Source organism: Pinus tabuliformis, chromosome 8, assembly GCF_031772625.1.
Source record: "Pinus tabuliformis cultivar Carrire ecotype Pingquan chromosome 8, CPIR1, whole genome shotgun sequence".
Lineage (NCBI taxonomy): Eukaryota > Viridiplantae > Streptophyta > Pinopsida > Pinales > Pinaceae > Pinus > Pinus tabuliformis.
In genome coordinates this window covers 744,179,307-744,200,709 of record NC_142294.1, presented here as the reverse complement: position 1 = coordinate 744,200,709, position 21,403 = coordinate 744,179,307, and the positions used below count along the sequence as shown (strand labels likewise).

At 37.1% G+C, this 21,403-nt stretch overlaps 1 protein-coding gene across 1 annotated transcript; it reads left to right on the top strand.

The window, feature by feature from the left end:
* Window positions 1–9,473: 9,473 nt before the first annotated feature.
* On the top strand, window positions 9,474–9,965 carry LOC149237729 (protein ssh4-like). Its single transcript, XM_089369372.1, has one exon. It carries the CDS (start codon window positions 9,474–9,476, stop codon window positions 9,963–9,965), a length of 492 nt encoding a protein of 163 aa, XP_089225498.1.
* The last annotated feature ends 11,438 nt before the right edge of the window (window positions 9,966–21,403 follow it).

Below are 21,403 nucleotides of genomic sequence, written 5' to 3'. Positions count from 1 at the left end.
TGAATAATCCTCCATGCTTTTTGAGATATCATTAATACTGAGGGGGAAAAAATTATCATCACTAAATACATCAGGGTAAAGAGAAAAATGTGATTCCGAAACAATGCATTTGAAAATATCATCGTGAAAAAATTATTGTTCATCACATTCACCGTAGACATCGGGCTTTAGATCATACCTTTGCGTGTTTGTATTTTCCAAAAGAGAATTAATTTGCTGTTCTAACCTGGGCGTTTGACTTGCGATGATATTATCGAACCTTGTCCCCAAGTTGTCTTTTGGTTCCAAGGCAGGCTTTCTTTCAACATCTTCGCTTTTATCTTGTTGCGTTAGAGCAGGCAGGTTTCCTAAGCTTTGGAAATTTTCTTCATCATGAGTGATTCACACATTTAAATTGGAATTTTCATTCCTATTAGAAGAAAATAAAACAAGACTCGAACTAATTTCTGATGGATCAGACATAGGAGGTAGGGAATGTTCAGAATAATCCGAAGATTCTTCATTCATGAGTTCATTTTCAAGATCATATTTCAGACAATCAAGATGAAATCGCATATTAAAACCCCTAATAGATTCATCTTCTTTTCGTAGATATTCAATCTCATCATATACCTGATCATAATCATAGCAATCAAATTTACAGATGAAATCTTTGACAAATTGGTCCCAGCTATGAATTGAGGCAACTGGGAGGGTTCTACACCATTTTCTAGCTTCTGCCGTGAATGTAAGAGTAAAAATTCTGCATAAAATGCCTTCATCAATTCTTTGAACGTTCGAACTTGAAACTCTTTGAATAAATTGAAGAGCATGATTAAAAGCAGAAGAATTATTCTTACCATTGAATTTTACCTGAGACAAGAGTCTTACCACTTCAGGTGGAGTGTTGGAATAGGAACGAACATGGATGCAACTCCAAATGGGAAGTTTGTGAGCAGCCATCCTAATTCAAATGATTACGATTTCAAACCATTCCAACAGACACTATGTTCAGGCCCTCCTTCTAGCGCCAAATATGTTGAAGCCCCAAAAATCGGGTCGACAACAAGGGGGATACCCACCCGGTCCGGACCTTGGTTGGCAGCTCCTTATCCATTTGGTATAGCGGGTCCGACTGGGGATAATGGGACCATTTTCCCAATCTAAGGGTGTGTGTGTGCAGAGTTGGATTATGCTGATCTAAGAGTTCTGATCTAAGCTACTTTAATCTAATTCTATGCTATTGTAATCTAATGAAAACACCACATCTAATCTATGCTAATCCGGGGTGTATTTCTTCTATTATGTGATCTAAAGGGATTTCAAACAATAACTGGTAATAAAGATCATTCAACTATCATAAGAATGGAAATCAATTAATATGAACCACTTTGCATAAAAAGTTAGGCAAAACAGTTGTAAACAGCATACCGCATAATAAGTTATTCATATATCAAACAAATAAATGACTCCACCGTACAAAAATGCCAAATGGTAACTCATACATTCATGCAATAACATATAAACAACTAAAAACTGTATATCACTTTAAGAATATAAGCATAAATGGCCAAGAGATAAAAGTACCATTTATGACTAGCCCTACTCATAAGCTTCAAGCAAAAATGATTTATCTCTACTTGTTCTAACATCTACTAAGAGTACAAAAGTGCAACATCAGTAGCAGACATCAAAAGCAAACATTAATAAACCTCGATCCATCCATTCATCAAAACCTCCTGTGAGGGTGCAGAAGTGCATGTTCTGAGGACAAGTTTTTGACAAATTTCTGGACCCTTGTCCAAATGCATGAGAAGGGTTAAAATACTACTTCTTAATTCTAATAATAGTTAATTTAAAAAATTTAGGATGCGGTTTTCAAATGACCGTACTTTTTCTAATCTAATTTTAAAGAAAAAACAACATTCTAAATAAAATTACTTCTGAATGTTATCCTTAAAGCTGCATGCATTCATCATGGGTTTGAGGAGAGTCGGCTGGCTGGCTTTGAGCTGGGCTGAGAAAACAAAATCTATGAGAGCTGGCACTACTTTTTCGGACTCATTTATGATACATTTCACAGTCATCTGCTGACTATGCGGCTTCACTAAGTATGCCCAGTAACACTCCCAATTTAAACTGTCTAGTGCTTGGACCAGTTTTTTCCTTTTCCTGTGCCTTCAGCTTCCATTCTGCTTGTTCTGCCTCCTTGATTTGATCATCCCACTCGTTGAAGAGCAACGCTGAGCCCACTTATTGTGCTACCTGTGTATTGCTCACAGGTGTTTTTGGGGCCTTTCCTTCAAGATTGATCAGTTCATTGAAGGTTTCCCATTCTTTGTCTAGTTCTGTTGTGATGGGTGGTGCTTCAACGATGAGAGGGGGAACATCTCTTGACGAGGAGGCGATAACTTGCTGCTGTGGAAATTCCATTGACTGAGCGGTGTCCTTAGCTGACTCTTCGCCTTTATCTTGGTCGTTTACGGATTTCTTAGAATGCTCAGGCATCTCTCATCCGCTCTTAGATTTAGATCCAGCAGCTCTTGAATTCTCACTAAGGCTAATGCTTGGAGTAGGTTCTCTGGCAGGTAGTTGCAGGTTTTCTAGAGGAAGAGTGGCTAGTCTTCTTTCCCTATATACCATGAATTTTTGAAGGTCATCTGGAGACAATTGCGATTGAGCTTCCCGCAAAATTTCCTGGAGTGATCTTTTATTCTGAAATAAATCATCAAATAAATCCTTCTTTCCAACGAATATTTTTATCTTGACGTTCGTTGGAAATCTTGGGCAACTTTATTTGGGTCAAATGGCCTTGCCGGGAATTTAAATAATTGTAGACACATCATATTCTCCACTTCAGTGAACGCGTGACCCACATCGAACAATGAAAAGGCCCCATAAGCTATAGGAAACTGGGGCCATATGGCCTTCTTTTTGTCTTTTAGGTCTTTGGTTAGGCCGCCTTCTGAACAAGTTTGATATGCAATTTCTCGAGCCAACAGTTTGTCAGGAATATATAAAGGTAGGACATGAGGAGGGACGGTGCTTCCAAATACTCTAATATAGGTGAACCATTCTTCCCCGAACCATCTTGCGATGGGGATGATATCTATCTGTGCCTCAGGTGAGCACCTCGGGGGTTCTTTATCATACATCATTCTATACATGGGTAAGATAAGCCCATGACAAATTTGGTAGAAATGCGGAATGAACTGAGAATCCCATAATATCTTATGATAAACATGGATGGGTAATGGGTCCTGAGTTGTCCATTTCCAACCCATAGAGGGAAATTTAGACACATAACAAATAGAATCCATAACATATGCGGATAGGTAAAAAGGAGGATAGATCCTTTGAGACATGGATCTCTTAGACCGGTATTTGATAATAGCTGTGAACAGGTTATGAGAAAATATCTTGGCCCAATCTATAATAACGACATTTGTGGCAGCATCAATCAATGGTAACCATTCAGACGAAAACTTATTGATATCTGGCATCCCAAATAATCTACAAAGCATGGCCGCAGCAAAACAATACGGAGAGGTGAGGGAACCAGTGCTGTACATACCGTTTTTATCCTTTTTGAGCGGTTCATCTTTTCTGGACCAATCTTTAGTGGTCTTTGATAGGTTCGGGTTCTCTGCCACAATTTTTTTAATTAATTGTGCATTGTAAGTCGCCTGCGGTTCAGGAAGATGATACATGAGCTTTAAGTCTGGTGCAACGAATGACCCGATGAGCCCATGTCCTTGAATCTTGAACTGTCTGTCATTCATTTCTGCATTTTCAAGTATCCACTTGATCATATCTATATATGGGAGAATTTTAGGCCTTGCTGCTATCCGATGAAGGAATGAGCACGCTAGTTCTTCTAAGGATGCTACGGAAAAGCCCTGTGACTCTGCGACAGCGGTAACCTTCATTATTCTACGGTTTTCTTCTTCAAGCAGTCTGTACATGCTTTCCCACGTCAATATCCCCACGTCTTTGTTACAAGATGTGTCTGTATATAAAGGTGCCATCTCCTTCACCTCAGAGCCCTGAGCCTTACTTTTCTTTCCCATTTCTTCCTGCGTATGGCTTTGTATCGCCTTTCGTTCTTCGTTCCTACAGCTCACAAATGGAAATGATTGATCAAGAAAGGTGATGGGAGAGTCTTAAATGCAGCAGATATATCAAATATGCCACCTTACGTGAAGTAATTCTTTGCAAAAGCATGCGTCTACATTTAATAGATGACAACTAATTCCTTTATTATCATTAAAAGCACATGATCTTAAGTCAGATTATGGTAAGTGGCTTTTCTTGAATAACGCACCCGAAAGTTTCGTGATGGGTGATTTTGCGATTTGTTTCGCAATCGTCGCAGATCGTGACATCGCATTATCACACCATCGTGCTCTCGCATTATCGCACCATCGCGTTATCGCAATATCGCACACATCGCAGATCGCAGAAGTTTTATGCTTGCCATATTTTTGTTAGCCCATTCCTGCGATATGCGATCTTGCAATCGGGGTTATCGCAAATCGGAAAATCTTGAAGGCTTTCCCATTGGCATTACTTTATTGCGATGCGATATATCGCTTAGTACGAGAATCTTGCACATACCAGGATTATACCCAAATGGAGGAGTTTTTCTGTCATTTTATGATGCAACTTTTTAAAGATTTTTCTTATCATAAACTTAGGTTTTAAAGTATTCAAAAGATCTTCCTAAGCTTACGATGGTAACCTTATTTCGAAGAAAGGAAACTCTAGCTTTTCCTAAAGTTTTAACTAAGGGTCCCCATTCATTTAGTATTTCGGAAAACACTTAAATGAAAAAGGGGGGGGGGGTTGTTGCTGGCCACAACATGTCGTTACACTCATTAAAACAAAAAATATCGACAAACTTGTTCATCATGACAAGACCAAGTTTCACCTTCACTAGACTCATTAAGACATCACATAGCGATGGATTCACCCGAAGGGTGGAATTATACAACAAGCATATGTTATACTCCTCAAGCTTGATAAAAATAAAGAGGTATTGGTCAGCAATGACTAGGGAAAATGGGAAAATGGGTAAAACACTTTATGGCAGCACGTTGCTCTTGAACATGACACTTTCACTTCATCACTGTGACTATTTGGGTTGGGTTATCTGCTTGATGGTAATCATACCTTGGTCTATCGTACCATCCATTACTTTGGTTTCGGGCCAACGCTGCCAATCCATTCAGTGTCGCCGACATGTTCAAGAGAAGTCACTCAGTTTAAATTCATCCTTCGTAATACTCATAAACCTTCATTTTCATAGCCACCATTCCTGAACCTTATGTCATTAGTCATAATCTGTCTCCAAAATAATTACACTCATTTCGTGTCGTTGATGTGGGATACATCAAGGCCCTCTTGCGATGAGTTGCTTCTTGTCGACATCAGCACATTATCCAATAAGTGGACTTAGAAACACCCTTCCAGTACCTTGAGGCTTGCATACACTAATGGCAGGTTTCTCGCTTCCGGTGATAGGTTGACATCACTGGCCTTCAACTAAAATACCTTGTATGGTGTTCGACATCAAAAAATCCATTCACACCATGCAGAATGTACTGTAGTACCTTGAGGATCATTATCATTATTGATGATTTCTCTCACATCTGTTAACGTCTTACATCATTGGCTGGTAATCAGATGGTGTCATCCCATGTTCGACTTCAAATCATATATTCACATGGTTAGACTCGTACTTGAGCGAATGAATGAATGAGATAGAAGACCCTAGATGTAGTTTCATCCATCCAGGCTGTGATTTCAAGAAATGTACCAAATCATCCATACAATGGATTTACATTAATGGTCATCCTATCATGGGTCTATATTTGTAGATGACTATCTATGTACTTGTAAAGAAAGTTTATATACTAAGCATGGGAATGCCTTCCCTCAGCAATTCATGAGAAAAAATCAAAATATCATGATATTATGTATTGTAATCGATGCAGGTCACCATCCACTTCGAAACCTCCTCATCACATCGTAAAGCATATCACTCGACATTAACATTTTCGACTTCACGCTTTAGGGGGCAAATGTTATAGATCCATTTGGGCACATCACTCCCATCATTCAGATCAGTACTATGGGGGCTCACCAAACCTTAATTTTGTTGCTACATGCCCTAAACAAGTCAACACTTTGAATGCTTCCTTCCCTGAGAGTTTCTTACCCTTAAGCCTTCCAGAAATGCCTCCTTGAGGGACCAGCGCAGCCTTGGTCAGGGCTAAATGTGCTTCAATGCAGGTAGGCCCATGTCAGGGTGATTTCCAGAGAACTTAGGCCCATTTTGACCTGCGCTGGGCGAGATTGAGCGAAATCATCATAGGTTTCTAGGAATATTCTTATCTTCTAGAGCCATATAGAAGATTCCCACACTTATCATCTCCTATGAGCTCGAAATTGGATAGGGAATGAGTTAAGTAACCTCCTATCCTCTCATCCTTTCCTCCATGGAAACTAACTCTAAGTTTGGAAGGCCATTCAATACCCTCATTTACGACCAAACCACCATCATTTTCCTATAAATTGAGCACTCATCTAAGTGATCAGGGGTTGGACTTTGAGAATTTCTAAGGAGATACTATTGGTGTGAGGTTTGAGATTGTAACCAAGTATTTTTATGTTGCTGAAATTTTGTGCTTTTGATGTGATGTTTGTTGGAACCTAAGCTGGAAGAGTGATAACGGATTGGACTTCATGGTTGTAATTATTCCTTCTACTTAATAAAGATGTTTACACCTTTTCCCATATTCTTGTCTTTATGTGTGATGATTATATGTGTAAATTATTTCGATTCCATTTTCTTATGGTAGATAGATCTCTTGCTTTGATTGGTTTTTGTCCTCTGTTTATGATTGCAGGTACTTGTCGAGCGGATTAAGTTCAAGAAGGAGCAACGAAACCAAACAAAGGAGACAAAGGGAATGCGAAAGATAACAAGTAGGTCCCTTATCTTATTTATCTTCTATAGAAAAAGGTTAAGCACTTTAAATCTGTTGTTCTAGGTGTAGCTACCCACCTACAGAAATTGTGTTTATCCGTAGATGCAAAATTCCACATAACAAGTGTACACACTTTGATTTATTTGAAATCATCCAAAAATGTTTCATAGAGTTAAATTTTGGTTTTTATTAGGATGAAAAATAATTTAATGTCTAAGTGTGCCAAAAGTAAGGAGTGCACTTCACTAAAATAAAAAATGGAAAATACACTTTGATAATTGACTAATAAATTATTTTGATAAAAACTAATACTTGAAAAGTCCCTCCAAAAATATGTCTAAATTCCATAAGCAAAAACATTTTTTTGTTTGATGTGGTTAATAAACATGACCAACGTTATGCTTCTACTTTCACTCAGTTTTCATTTCAGTTTTACTTCTTAAAGATTTTTTTCTATCTCAGATAAGATAATATTTCACCCAACCTTTTGAAATCTCTATGGATTTAAAAGTTAAGTTTAGGGTACACTAGATTTTTAGGATATCTTCTTAGTTCATATAGCAATGTGTAGGGAAACTTATTGTAGATAATAAGTAGTTTATTTATATGTAAAGTTTTTAGTAATGCAATATGCTAGTTGGCCTCCTTCAAAAGGCATATGAGAACTTATTTCCTCTTAATATTTATCTTGAAAACTTCCTACTATTCTTCATTAGCAGTAATGTTTATTTGAATGTTTTCAAGTTTGTAAATTCTATAGGAATCAATGGACCATGAACTAGTGTTTTTATTACTATTTCCTTGCAAATGCCCTCATTTCCTTCAATAAGTTTTATATTGTTATCAAATGTACCTATAGATGTGTCATCATTGAATAATTCTATGCACCATTTAATGCATCTTTCTCCATTTAATAGAGTTTTTTTTTGACAACTGAGAAGGCTCAGTGAATATGCACATGGATTTAGCACATGAGTTCAAATTTCATAATTTCGAATGAATAATTTTTCATAGTACATATTCATTTTGTATAGGGGTTGTGGCTAGACACTCCATCCATGGCTTAATATTTGTAGCGATAAATTATGTTATATCTTAAGAACATATATTTTTTTCCCTAAGCCATAACCCCATTCTAAAAAATTGCCTCTAGTATGCTCAAAATAAAAATTATAGATCATTCACATGGTCACTACTTTTTTATGTAGGGAGTATGTTGTATCTTAGGAATATATGCATTACCCACCATTTCTAAAAAGAAATCTTAATTTTATATAATGTTTTAGGGCCTTAAAAGTCTTTTAATGCCTCATGGACCATGCATAAGGTACAAAACTAATAAACATCCTATTTAAAGAGAATTATTGACATACTTGTTACATATTAGACTCATTATGAATTTTTACACACTATTAATAATTATCAATTATAATATTATAGTCATGATTTTAAGAAAAAAACTAACATCATATAAAATTCATAAATAATAATTTTATAACTTATGAATAATATCCAAAAAAAAACTTTTAAAACTTTACAAATAACTTATCATATATTCTTTTAACATACCTATACCATATAAATATCATAATAAACATTACACACTATAACTAGCAATTGCACCAGATGTTGCAAAGGAAATGTCGTAACGCATAAACTCGAGAAGCATCGTGACATATAAAAAATCATTGAAGATAAAAATTAGTAAACAAAATGTTATCCAACTATCTTAAATCATAAGCAGCAGTTTCATGTGAGCTATTACATCCTTGAAAGTGTCCATTGCTAGTGGCATATCTCTGAAGTGACAATTCATTCAATAGTGGAGAAACTTCAGCTTTAACTAAGAAATAATATAAACTGAAAATGCATAGTGCTCAAGATTAACCATGCCTTTATTATCCTACAACTAACTATTAAGACTAGCTATTACCCATAGAGTAAAAGTACATAGGCCATGGATCAAAATCTTGTGAAATTAGCATATTCCCTTCATCAACTCTTCCCATATCCTAAATGATGCATGTTGTTTCAGCTCAAAGAATTTTCTAGTTTGGGTTTTTAGCAAGAATTTTCTAGTTTAGGTTTTGTCAACCTATCCCTTTAGCCCTGAAGTTATAAGCATCCACCCTCGTCTGGATAATGAATGACCTTTTGTATATGATGATATTAATCCCAATGGTTGATTGTCCTTATGTAATTATCATGCTAGCTGCAGAGAAATAGGATTAAATTTCTACAATTTGCATAGAACCAAAATCAATGAATTGGGTTTGCATTAGCTAACGCTTTGAAGAATGCATGCTCGTTGCTCTTTTTCATGAGTTCCTTTGAAGGCGGTATGCATATTTGATAGTCAATACCTTATCCCTTAATAATGATTAACACGTTCTTTATATCTCCAACTATGAAATGAATGTTGTATTTGTTTTACAGTTCCATATTGTATCCACATGAAGGTTGGAATTTGGATTGAAATAAAATGTGGGTGTTGATGTAGGGATGGCTCATGTAGATGGTGAGACAGAGCAACATAATTTATCTTCTATGAAAAGAGCTTGGGGTGTTGTGAACACTATCATTGGATGTGGCTTTGATCCTGAAAACAGAAGAGTTTATTATACATTAAATGGCAAGCAGGTTTACTCTCTGACATGCAAATTAGATGAGTTTAGTAATCCTCTGTACCCAATAATTGCAGCCAACTATGATGTGACTGTGTTGGTAAATCTGGGCCAGAGTGCATTTGAGTATGCTTCGGCCAATGATCAAAGGGTGGTTGATCCATGCTTCAAGAGGCCACTTTTTCCTAGTCCTCAAAAAGCACCAGGTGTCTTATATGAAGACAGTGGTGATCTTTTCTCGATGGGTAAACTTGATTCACAATGGCTAGAAAATGTTGACTCTTCAAATACACATGATGTGCAGCTGAAACGCCCACCTTCTAAGGGTGATTCTGAGTTCTTTGAGATTGCCCTCAATGCAAATAAGTAAATACAGAACTTGTCCATATATGGGATTCTTTGCCAAATGCATCATAGTAGAGTTGTATTTTTGTCTCATTATACTTCTTTGGTTCATCTCTTTGTTCCTGAGATTGGTAAGGATATCCAATTTTGAAGCCCAGACCCTCCCCTCTTATCTCTTCTATCTGGAAAATATTATATAGGTATGTGTGTGTGTTTCATTGGAAGGTAATGTCTTATGTATAGTACTCCTGATTCTAGTGGCAGCTGGCTTGGTTTCAGCTTTCATCCCAAATCGATCATGGGACGAGAATGGAATTGAAGAATAATTTAAACAACTAGGTGATGTTCATTTCATTTTTGGAATAACATCCAAAAGATTAAATGCACACTGCAAATTGGTGACATGATTCACGAGGATCATGACATGTTCTCTCTTTTCAGGACTTGTGAATTCTAATCGAATTATGGATCTCTCTCAAATTTAATGAAAATGTTGGTTGAAGATACTATTTTAAAACAATTCTCCTCAAAATACATAAAAAATGTCTTCTTGTAGTTTCAAGTTACCAGACATCATCTGTCACGTCAAATGAATTTTTCCATATTATGCTGACAGACCCTAAAACATTCCACTGCCACTTTCACAAGGCAATGTTTGTTTCCAAACTTGTATAAATTGGTCGGTATTAAATATTGGAAAATCCAAAACTGCAAATCCATTAAGCATTAGAGAAGTGAGCATAATTGTTAATTTTAGGATAACAATGGTATGTTCTATAATGAGAGAAATTTCACTTCAATTTCTTCATTATCCCAATATCATATCCATATTAGCAATCACATCAACATGATAGTAAAATGCAGATAGACCATAAACAATAACAGTAGAAGACAACACAAGAGGACACAATATATGGCACCAGCCAGGGACAAACCCCAATGTGGGGAAACCCTTAATCAATTCTTCTTATAATTCTTCAAAATTTCAACGGAGAGAGAGAAAGAGTACAATTTACAATATTTACTTGCCCAAAATGATGAGTCAAAACAGCAGAAACAAAAATCCCTAACTAGAATGTCAACACTTGTCAACACGTCTGAAATTGACCTCCAAAAAAGCTCGACCAACCTTGGTTAAATCGGCCTACAACAATAAGATAATTCAGCCCAAAATAGTCCAAAAATAACCAGTCAAACTTGGTCAACAAAATTCAACGGAGCAACCTGAATTAGGGCAATCAACATTGGTCAACGCAAGGGGTCAAACTACTTCGGTTTTTGTGCCCAGAACACCGACCTGCAAAAACAAAAGTCTCCCTCAAAAAACTAAAGTCAAACAGGGTCAATGCTAGTCAAATTTAACCTTCTAACATTTCGGTCTCCTGAAATTTTAGCCTCCTGACATTTCGGTCCAATCTGGTCAACGCAACAGCTAGAAAAGATAGTGTTCCTTTCGCATGTGTGAAGAGAGAGAGACCCAGAAATTCATACCCAATCGAGATGAGAGAGAGAAAGATGAATGAGATGAGATGCCAAAATAAGGAGGAGGAACCTTGTATTTATATGCAACGTTGAAGTCTGGAGGAGGCTAATTTGATGGTTGGCCAACCTTGACAATTTTTCCATAATCAAAATAAATTCATAACTTCATTTGTACATGTTAGAATGGGATGATCTTTAGATCAATCCTACACCTAACGAAAAGACGAATCCAAGAAAAATATCAGCTGCCTGATAAGAGCTATCCAAAGTGATTTTTTCCCTAGTTGCCAAATTTAACACTCCCTCTCAACTAGGGAGAACATCACCTGCCAGACTGTCTGACAATCTATACCGTCCATGTCTCTGCTCTAGAATGCTCTGCTATGCTGAACCATGAAGAAATAATAAATGATCGAGAATGTATCATACCATTCTCCATTGACCCAGAGTCAATCTCCAACATTAGAGAGTGTGTCATACCACTCTTAACTAACCCAAAGTCATTCTCCATTGATCCCAGATCAATATCAACATCCTGGCATAGGGAGTACCGTATTACATGATGCATCCATCAGTAGTACTATGGTCCCTATCCTCATTTCCCTACTCATTGGCCGGATGAGAGGTACTTCCCATGAGTCCCAAACTACATGAGTAGGATGTCTGGGTAGGAGAAGGTGAACCAATCATCCTGCCCATATGCCATAGGGGAGGATGAATCACTCAACCTATGCATATGCCACCATGGGGTATCACAAGGGAAGGTGAACCATTCACCATGTACTCAACGCACCACTAAGGGAGGGTGAGCCACCCTATGGTCGCTCATCGCTCCAAGAAGTACCCCAAGCCGCTTGGAACTCCCAAAGCTCATTATCCATCTCATACAGGACCCTCATATGAGGGTCTTTCAACGACTCCAAGTCATTCATGGAAGGTTACAAATTTGACCTTCCCGAGGGGCTTCATAATAATATCCACAACTTTCTCATCGATCCCAATATGATGGAGCCTTATTGCTCCCCGTTGTACCATATCTCGGATAAAGTGGTACCTGATATCAATATGCTTGGAGCGATCATGAGACACGGGATTCTCAGAAATATGAATCTCACTCTGGTTGTCATAGAAGATCATGGTGGTACCCAGCACATGTCCAAACAACTCACTAAAGAGATTCCTCAAGCAGACAACATCACAAGAGGCCAAACAAGTAGCAGTGTATTCAACCTCAGTGGTGCTCAAAGAAATCGACTTCTTCTTCCTGCTCATCCATGATATCGAAGTAGAACCTAGAGAGAAGAAACATCCAGGTGTGCTTTTGTGATCCACCACACTGCCAACAGAGTCTACATCAAAATAACCATGGAGCCTCACATTCCCGACAGTGTATCTCAGTCCATTAGTGATTGCGCCCCACAGAAATCTCAAGAGATTCGTGGTATAAATCCAATGTATATGATGAGGCTCGACCATAAACTGACTCAACGTGTTCATTGCAAAACATATGTCTACACGGGAGTTCACCAAGAACATCAGGGCCCCAATGAGTTGACGATACTCAAAAGGATTTCCCAAATCAAGCTTGGCAACACTTTCGCATAACTTATTGAAGTTAAGTTCCATCAGAATAGTCACGAACTTACATTCCAGCATCCCAAATATTTCAACTAGCTTCACAATATATTTTCCTTGAGAAAGGACAATCTCACATGGGTTTTTCTGGATCTCAAACCCTAGGATGTAATGCATCAGTCCTAGGTCCTTCATGTCAAATTCAGAAGCCAACTCCCTCTTACATTGATCAATAAGAGGGTCTACACCTGTTAGAAAGAGATCATCCACATAGAGTACCAAGAAGAGATGTTTATCATTCTCAACCTTAAAGTAAAGGTTCGTATCAACTTCACTTCTCGTAAATCCCAGCTTCACCAAATAGCTATCGATCCTCCAATACCAAGCCCAGGGTGCTTTCTTCAGCCCATAGAGGGCTTTCTTTAACCTGCATACATGTGTCTGATGATATTGAACTTCAAACCCATTAGGGTGTTCCACATAGACTTCCTTCTTAAGTGAACCATGCAAGAAGGTAGTCTTAACATCCATCTGGTGTAGATTCCATCTCTGCGAGGTAGCAAGGGCTATAATCAAACAGATGGTGGTGTAGCGAGAAACAGGTGCAAATATCTCATTGTAATCTACACCTTCCTTTTGAGAGAAGCCTCGAGCAACAAATCTAACATTGAACTTCTCGAAACTTCCATCAGCACCATGCTTGACCTTGTAGAGCCATTCAGAGGTGACAATATATTTGTCTCGACGTCTAGGAACCACATCCCAGACATCATTCTTCATAATCAACTCGTACTCTTCGTTCATAACATCCTTCCATACTTGTTTCTTCATATCTTCTTTGAATGAGCAAGGTTCAAACTGGATAATGGTTCTCATCGAAGTTAAGTACCCTTGGTACCTATTATGCTTCTTGCTTTCACGAAATATCCCCCTCGGTGCAACATATCTCTCGGAATCTTTGAGAGTTTCCCTCAGCCATGAGGGTCTCCTTTTGGAGGAGGAGGATCAATGGGATTCATCGGTTCTTCAACATCGGGCATCGGCTCATCCTGTGAATCTCCCTGATTTCCTGCATCTGCTTCTTTTTCCTTCCTTGGAATAGGAAGGTTGCTAATATTCCTTAGGGAAACATCCTCATCGAAGGTGACATCCTGACTCAACTCCACTTCTCTTTGACTAGGCACATACATTCTATATGCCTTAAAAGTTTCATTGTAGCCCACAAAAGTTCCTTTCTTCCCAGATGCATCCAATTTTCTTCTCTTTTGTTTCGGCACATGAAAGTATACGGGACTACTAAAAATTCTAAAATGAGAAACATCAGGTTTCTTACCAACGAAAACTTCTTTGGGATTTTTTGGTGGCTTCTATAATGGAACGATTCTTCCTTTCAACAACACCATTTTTCTCAGGAGTATATGTAATAGTGGTCTTCCTCTTAATGCTAGCTTCCCTGCAATAGTCATTGAATTCATTTGAATCATATTCAGTTCCATTATCATTCCTCAATGTTTTGATCTTCTTCCCTGTTTGATTTTCCACAAAGGATTTGAAGGCACGAAACCATGAGAATATTTCGTCCTTCTTCTTCAAGAAATATATCCAAGTTTTGCGAGAGAAGTCAACCACAAAGAAAACATAATATAAATATCCTCATAATGATGTCACAGGCAACATACCAGATAGATAAGAAAGAACCAATTGCAAAATATCAGTGGTCTTGCTATCACTTGAGGGGAATGGTCCCCTTGTATGTTTTCCCTTGGCACATCCCTAACATACACCTTCATGCTCTATTTTGAATTCGAGCATACCTATAACCATCTTCCTTGCATTGGGTAGAGCCTTATAGTGAAGATGACCAAACCTCTGGTGCCATGGTTCAAATTGAAGAGATGTGTCGTAAGACATAAATCCCAGTGGAATTCCTCCAACTTGATATAAAATGTCAACCCTGAATCCAAGAGTAAATGCTTCTTTGAAATTTCTTTTCCATACATGTACCTTTCCAACAACGAATGCTACCTTGAATCCTTTGACTTCCATTGCCGAGATAGACACTATATTCTTCTTCAGATCGAGTACATATAGTAATTCTTGAAGATGAATGATGTTACCTTGATTCAATTGGAGGGTAACATTCCCAACTCCCTTCACAGGATAGGTGGCATTGTCTCTAAGGATAATTTCCAAATTTGTATCCTTCTCTGTGAGATTTGAAAGAGCTTCCTTGTACCCGGTGAAGTGCCTTAAGGAACCACTATCAATCAAACAATTTCCCAAAGTATCTGGAGGAGAGGCAGTAGAGAGGGCAGATATAAGATAAAATTCCATTTTCTTATAATTTATAACATTAGACTCATCATACCTGAAGTTTCTTGTTCTTTTAGAAGCTCGATCATTTCCAAGTTGAGCAATGGAAGCATTTATTTTTTGTTTGTTGATGAACCTGGCATTCCTTTGATTTTTGTTGTTTCCCCTGGAATGATTGTGATCATCATCATGAGATGTGTCCCTTCTATTTGGAAACTCCCTAGCATAGTGACCAAAAGTGTTGCAAATGAAGCATCTTCCCTTCCTTCAATTTTTGAATCTCGATATTCCTTGACTTTGCTTCTTTGAACCTACATTGTTCTTCTTCTTGGCATGAGCGGAGAATGCAGTTGGATTATTCCTATTCGAAGGAATCTCCAATTCCATCATCCTTGTTTCTTCTTGAGAACATCTAGTCAACAATTCTTCAAAATTGGAATTATGTCATTATTGAGAATAGTAGTGTTTAACACATGTCATTCGGGACGAAGAACTCCAAGGGAAATGAGAGTGAGCTCCCTATCAACAATAGCTTCACCAATCAAAATAAGATCATTTTTTATCTCGGTAATCCTCATGAAGTAGGATTGCATATCCTCACCTTTTCCCTTCTGTATATCCTTTAGCTTGTTCTTAAGGAAAAGAATTTGATTTGCATTGCTAGATTTGAACATGCCATCCAACCTGTCATATCTCACTTGATGTATTCAAGTCGAAGATGTAAGCAACTAGGTGATTATATATAGAATCCCTGATGATCTTCTTGGTTTTGACTTCACCCTTCTTGTACTTTGACTTAGCAGCAGCCAGTGCATTTGAAGGAGGTTCTGGAATCTTTCTCTACACATAATCATAACATTGTGCTCTTCTAAAGTCAAATCAAGAGACATCTTCCATGCATGATAATTAGATTTATCAAGAAGCTTATCAGCATACTTGAAGTAGGATGTGGATGCCATTGAACACTGTCTTTGATCAGTGATTGCTCCTCTTATTAATTGCTCTTCACTCTTGCTTGGGATTTGTCTTCACCTCAGCTCTAAAACCATGTTAATTTTAGGATAACAATGGTATGTTCTATGCTGAGAGCAATTTTACTTCAATTTCTTCATTAGCCCAATATCATATTCAGATTAGCAATCACATCAACATGATAGTAAAAAATGCAAATAGAACATAAACAATAATAGTAGAAGATAAGACAACACAAGAGAACACAAGATATGGCACTAACCAGCGACAATCCCCATTATGGGGAAACCCTTGATCAATTCTTCTTATAATTCTTCAAAATTTTAGCAGATAGAGAGAGTACAATTTATAATATTCACTTGCCCAAATTGATCAGTCAAAACATCATAAACATAAATCCCTAACCAGAAATTCAACACTGGTCAACAGAGATGAAATTGACCTCCAAAATAGCACGTTCAACCTTGGTCAACTAGGCCTCCAACAACAAGATAATGCAACCCAAAACAGTCCGAAAATAACAATCAAACCTGGTCAACCAAAGTCAACGCAACAACCTGAATTAGGGCAGCCAAGCAGGGGGTCAAACTACCTCATTTTTTGTGCCCAGAACAGCGGCCTGCCCAAATAGAAGTCTCCCTCACAAAACAAAAGTCAAACAAGGTCAATGCTGGTCAAAGTCAGCCTCCTGAAATTTCGGTAAAATTTGGTCAATGCAGCAGCTAGAAAATATAGTCTTCCATTGGCATGTATGAAGAGAAAGAGGCCCAGAAATCTGTACCCAATCAAGATGAGAGAGAGAAAGATGGATGAGATGAGATGCCAAAATGAGGAGGAGCCACCTTGTATTTATATGTAATGTTGAAGGCTGGAGGAGGCTAATTTGATCACTCTCCGACCTTGACAATTTGTCCATAATCAAAATAAACTCATAACTTCATTTTTACATGTCAGAATGGAATGTTCGTTAGATAAATCCTACACCTCTCAAAAATAGGAATCCAAGAAAAATATCAGATTCCTCATAAGAGTTATCCAACATGATGTTTGGCCCTAGTTTCAAAATTTAATAATAATAGATTGAGCAATTCATTATGGACAAAAATATTGTGATTGAGTAGACGTATTTGTTGACTAATCCTTCATTAGTGTGGAGTATATGATGAATACCATAGTTCATGTTAGAGGTGTGAGGTCCAAAATAGAGCCCTCTCCTCTTGCCCAAAAGGGGGCAATTGAAGTCAGGATCAATGGACCATCGACTATTGCATGGAATTGTATCAGCCTTATAACTCCAATCAAAAGAAAATAGGTGGAACTGGGTATGTCACATGAACACTACCCAAAGTTGCTAGATTCATTCAAGAATTGTTTTCTTTTTTAAATTCAAAGTTCAGAGGATGAAACAAGAAAACTGCCAGCCAGGATATCTGTGTCCATGTTCAATGTCATTGGTAATTTAATGGAAATATGTTATCCACTTGGGTTCTAGAGAAATGGATTGCAATCGTATGGATAGATGGGGATAGTCTTTTATGAATTGAATTTCAAATTAAAATGGCAAGAGTTTCCCTCAAGATATATTTGATTTAAGCCAATAAGACTACAATTCCAACAATAATGAGCGGCAAAGGAAAACAAGACAGAACATGACATTACAACATCTCTTCTATATAGAGCGACAGAGGTGCAATAAGACAAAACCTAATTTTAATGACATGTGATTTGGACCTTATGCATTTAAAAAAATCAACTCTGTTAGAACCTGAAAGGATACAACCTAAACACTTCATTCAATCCATAAAATGTAAGGGGGATGCTTGAAGGACAAAATTCAATAGGGAATATTATTGGTAAATGTTTGAAAAGCAGTGTAGTAAACATTCTTATTTTTTATTTATTTATTTATTTATTTATTTATTTATTTTTCTTTTCAGGGAACATTGTTGTGATCAATTTTCTCAAAATTTGGTGAAATTTTAGAAGAATTGTTGGAATTGTAAATATTAGTGATTGAGATTGCACAATCCAGGTTTAAGGGTCGTTTTCAGAAAGTTGAACCCATTTACACATTAAAAAATGGAATCCCAACAATAAAAGGTTGCAATTTCACCAACAATTACATGGTTGGATTCTAGTAATAGTTGCAATTACAAATCCCAAAAATGGCATGTTTAAACTTATCTCTTTGAAAATTTGATTTAAAAGCATGTACTGCAATGCTCTGTTAGATAATGGAAAACGACAATTCATAGAAACAAAGCTAATTTTCCATCTTCAGTCATCATGGAACATAATCATAATGATCCTGAATGAAAATATGTCTAACATACTAATCTACTGCTGCTTCTGGTAAAATGACAAGCACTCTAAGCTCCTTTGATTCTTTTACATAGACAAGCATTTGATGTAGTTGCTAGCTTCAACAGAGAAAAAAGGCATAGTGATCTTTATTTTTGGAAGAACATATATATCATAGAGCCAAAGGACAGTCACAAAAGATTCCCTGCACCATATAAGCAAGGAGAGCTAGCATATCCATTGTGACTCTGATCTTAAGAAGAGTAGTGATTTTTATAAACATTTACATATACTTCCATTCACTCTAAATCTAACCCACAGAAAATGCTAGTTCATCAAGGAAAGCTGAAATGAACAATATCAAATTCAAGTAGTGTTATGATTATTTTCGGTATATTTGTACCTTTATGACGATGTGGTACACAGATAAGGAGAAACTTGTTCCTCATATTCTTTGGGATTACCCTGCGGATTCTGAAGAAAACGTTCAATCGAAAAATATTGCAGGGGCACCCATGAGCTTCTCCTGTGAGGGCAAGATCAACCATTATCCGTCCTATCAAAGGACCCATCTTGAACCCGTGGCCAGAGAATCCAGAGGTGATTAAAATAGGGGACTTGGATGTTGTTGACATCTCAGTCTTTGTCAATGGAAAGAAATTCACATCTTCTTCTAATAAAGAATAAGACGCTGACTGGCTGACTGCCCATCCATCTAATGAGGAGAGTTTTTTTCCCTCCTCTGATAGTGAATGGAAGGAAAATCCTCTAGTAGATTACCTTAATAACCCTTCACAAAATGACCAGATACATTTTCATTAGTATAATAAAAAACATAATAAATAGATGATCTCCCTTTGCATCGAGATAGCAAAAGTTGAATCCATCTCTAGATTCACTTTTTCAACATGCAAGGATAGGAAGATTTTGAAAGGTAATAGAAAAGGGTAATGGGAGATCGTGCTCAGATAAGGGCGTCGACCGAACCACCCTCTATTCGGGAAACAACCCCCTGCATTCGCTCACAGGCAGAGCTTCAAGTTTGAAAGGTTCAGGACTATTCTTTTCTTTGGAATGGAGAAACTAGGCTCCAACTAGAGAAATATTATTTTTTATTCCAAGGAAGAAGTGTAAGAGACCCATATCCATCATGGAAAACTGTCATGTAAAGAAATTTTGAGTACAACAATGACTGAGGCTGAACTACCTATTATTAGTAGAGCATCTACATAGAGCATTATGATCAACAGAGAGTCAAATGTTTTCAACATATAAACACTAGGGTCATATTTGCATCAAATGAAACTTTGAGACAGTAAATAAGAATCCATTTTTTCATACCAAGCTCTAGGTGTCTGGTTGAGGCCATTGAGTGGATTTCCAAAGTCTTCATACAAGATATGGATTATGTACATACCCTTGTGGTTCCTCCGTGTAGAGCCATATTATGCTGACAGGCCCTAAAACATTCCACTGCCACTTTCACAAGGCAATGTCTGTTTCCAAACTTGTATAAATTGGTCGGTATTAAATATTGGAAAATCCAAAACTGCAAATCCATTAAGCATTAGAGAAGTGAGCATAATAGATTGAGCAAGGCATTATGGACAGAAATATTGTGATTGAGTAGACATATTTGTTGACTACTCCTTCATTAGTGTGGAGTGTATGATGAATACCATAGTGTATGTTAGAGGTGTGAGGTCCACAACAGATCCCTCTCCTCCTGCCCAAGAGGGGGAAGTTGAAGTCAGGAGCAATGGACCAATGGCTATTGCATGGAATTGTATCAGCCTTATAACTCCAATCAAAAGAAAACAGGTGGAACTGGGTATGTCACATGAACACTACCCAAAGTTGCTAGATTCGTTCAAGAATTATTTGCTTTTTTAAATTCAAAGTTCAGAGGATGAAATAGGAAAACTGCCAGCCAGGATATTTGTGTCCATATTCAATGTCATTGGTAATTTAATGGAAATATGCTATCCACTTGGGTTCTAGAGAAATGATTGCAACCGTATGGATAGATGGGGATAGTCTTTTATGAATTGAATTCCAAATTAAAATGGAAAGAGTTTCCCTCAAGGTATATTTGATTTAAGCCAATAAGACTATAATTCCAACAATAATGAGCAGCAAAGGAAAACAAGATAGAACATGACATTACAACATAAACAAGACAAAACATGACATTACAACATATCTTCTATATAGAGCGGCAGAGGTGCAATAACACAAAACCTAATTTTAATGACATGTGATTTGGACCTTAAGCATTTAACAATATGCATTTACAGAAATCAACTCTGTTAGAACCTGAAAGGATACAACCTAAACACTTCATTCAATCCATAAAATGTAAGGGGGATGCTTCCAGGACAAAATTCAACAGGGAATATTATTGGTAAATGTTTGAAAAGCAGTGTAGTAAACATTCTTATTTTTATTTTTTTTTCTGGGAACATTGTTCTGATCAGTTTTCTCAAAATTTGGTGAAATTTTAGAAGAATTGTTGGAATTGTAAATATTAGTGATTGAGATTGCACAATCCAGGTTTAAGGGGATTTTTCAGAAAGCTGAACCCATTTATACATTCAAAAATGCAATTCCAACAATAAAAGGTTGCAATTTCACCAACAATTACATGGTTGGATTCTAGTAATAGTTGCAATTACAAATCCCAAAAATGGCATGTTTAAACTTATCTCTTTGAAAATTTGATTTAAAAGCATGTACTGTAATGCTCTGTTAGATAATGGAAAATGACAATTCATATAAACAAAGCTAATTTTCCATCTTTAGCCATCATGGAACATAATC

Bases quoted from the DNA above. Each gene is read 5' to 3' on its own strand.
- LOC149237729 (XM_089369372.1), top strand. From the start codon at position 9,474: ATGGCTCATGTAGATGGTGAGACAGAGCAACATAATTTATCTTCTATG.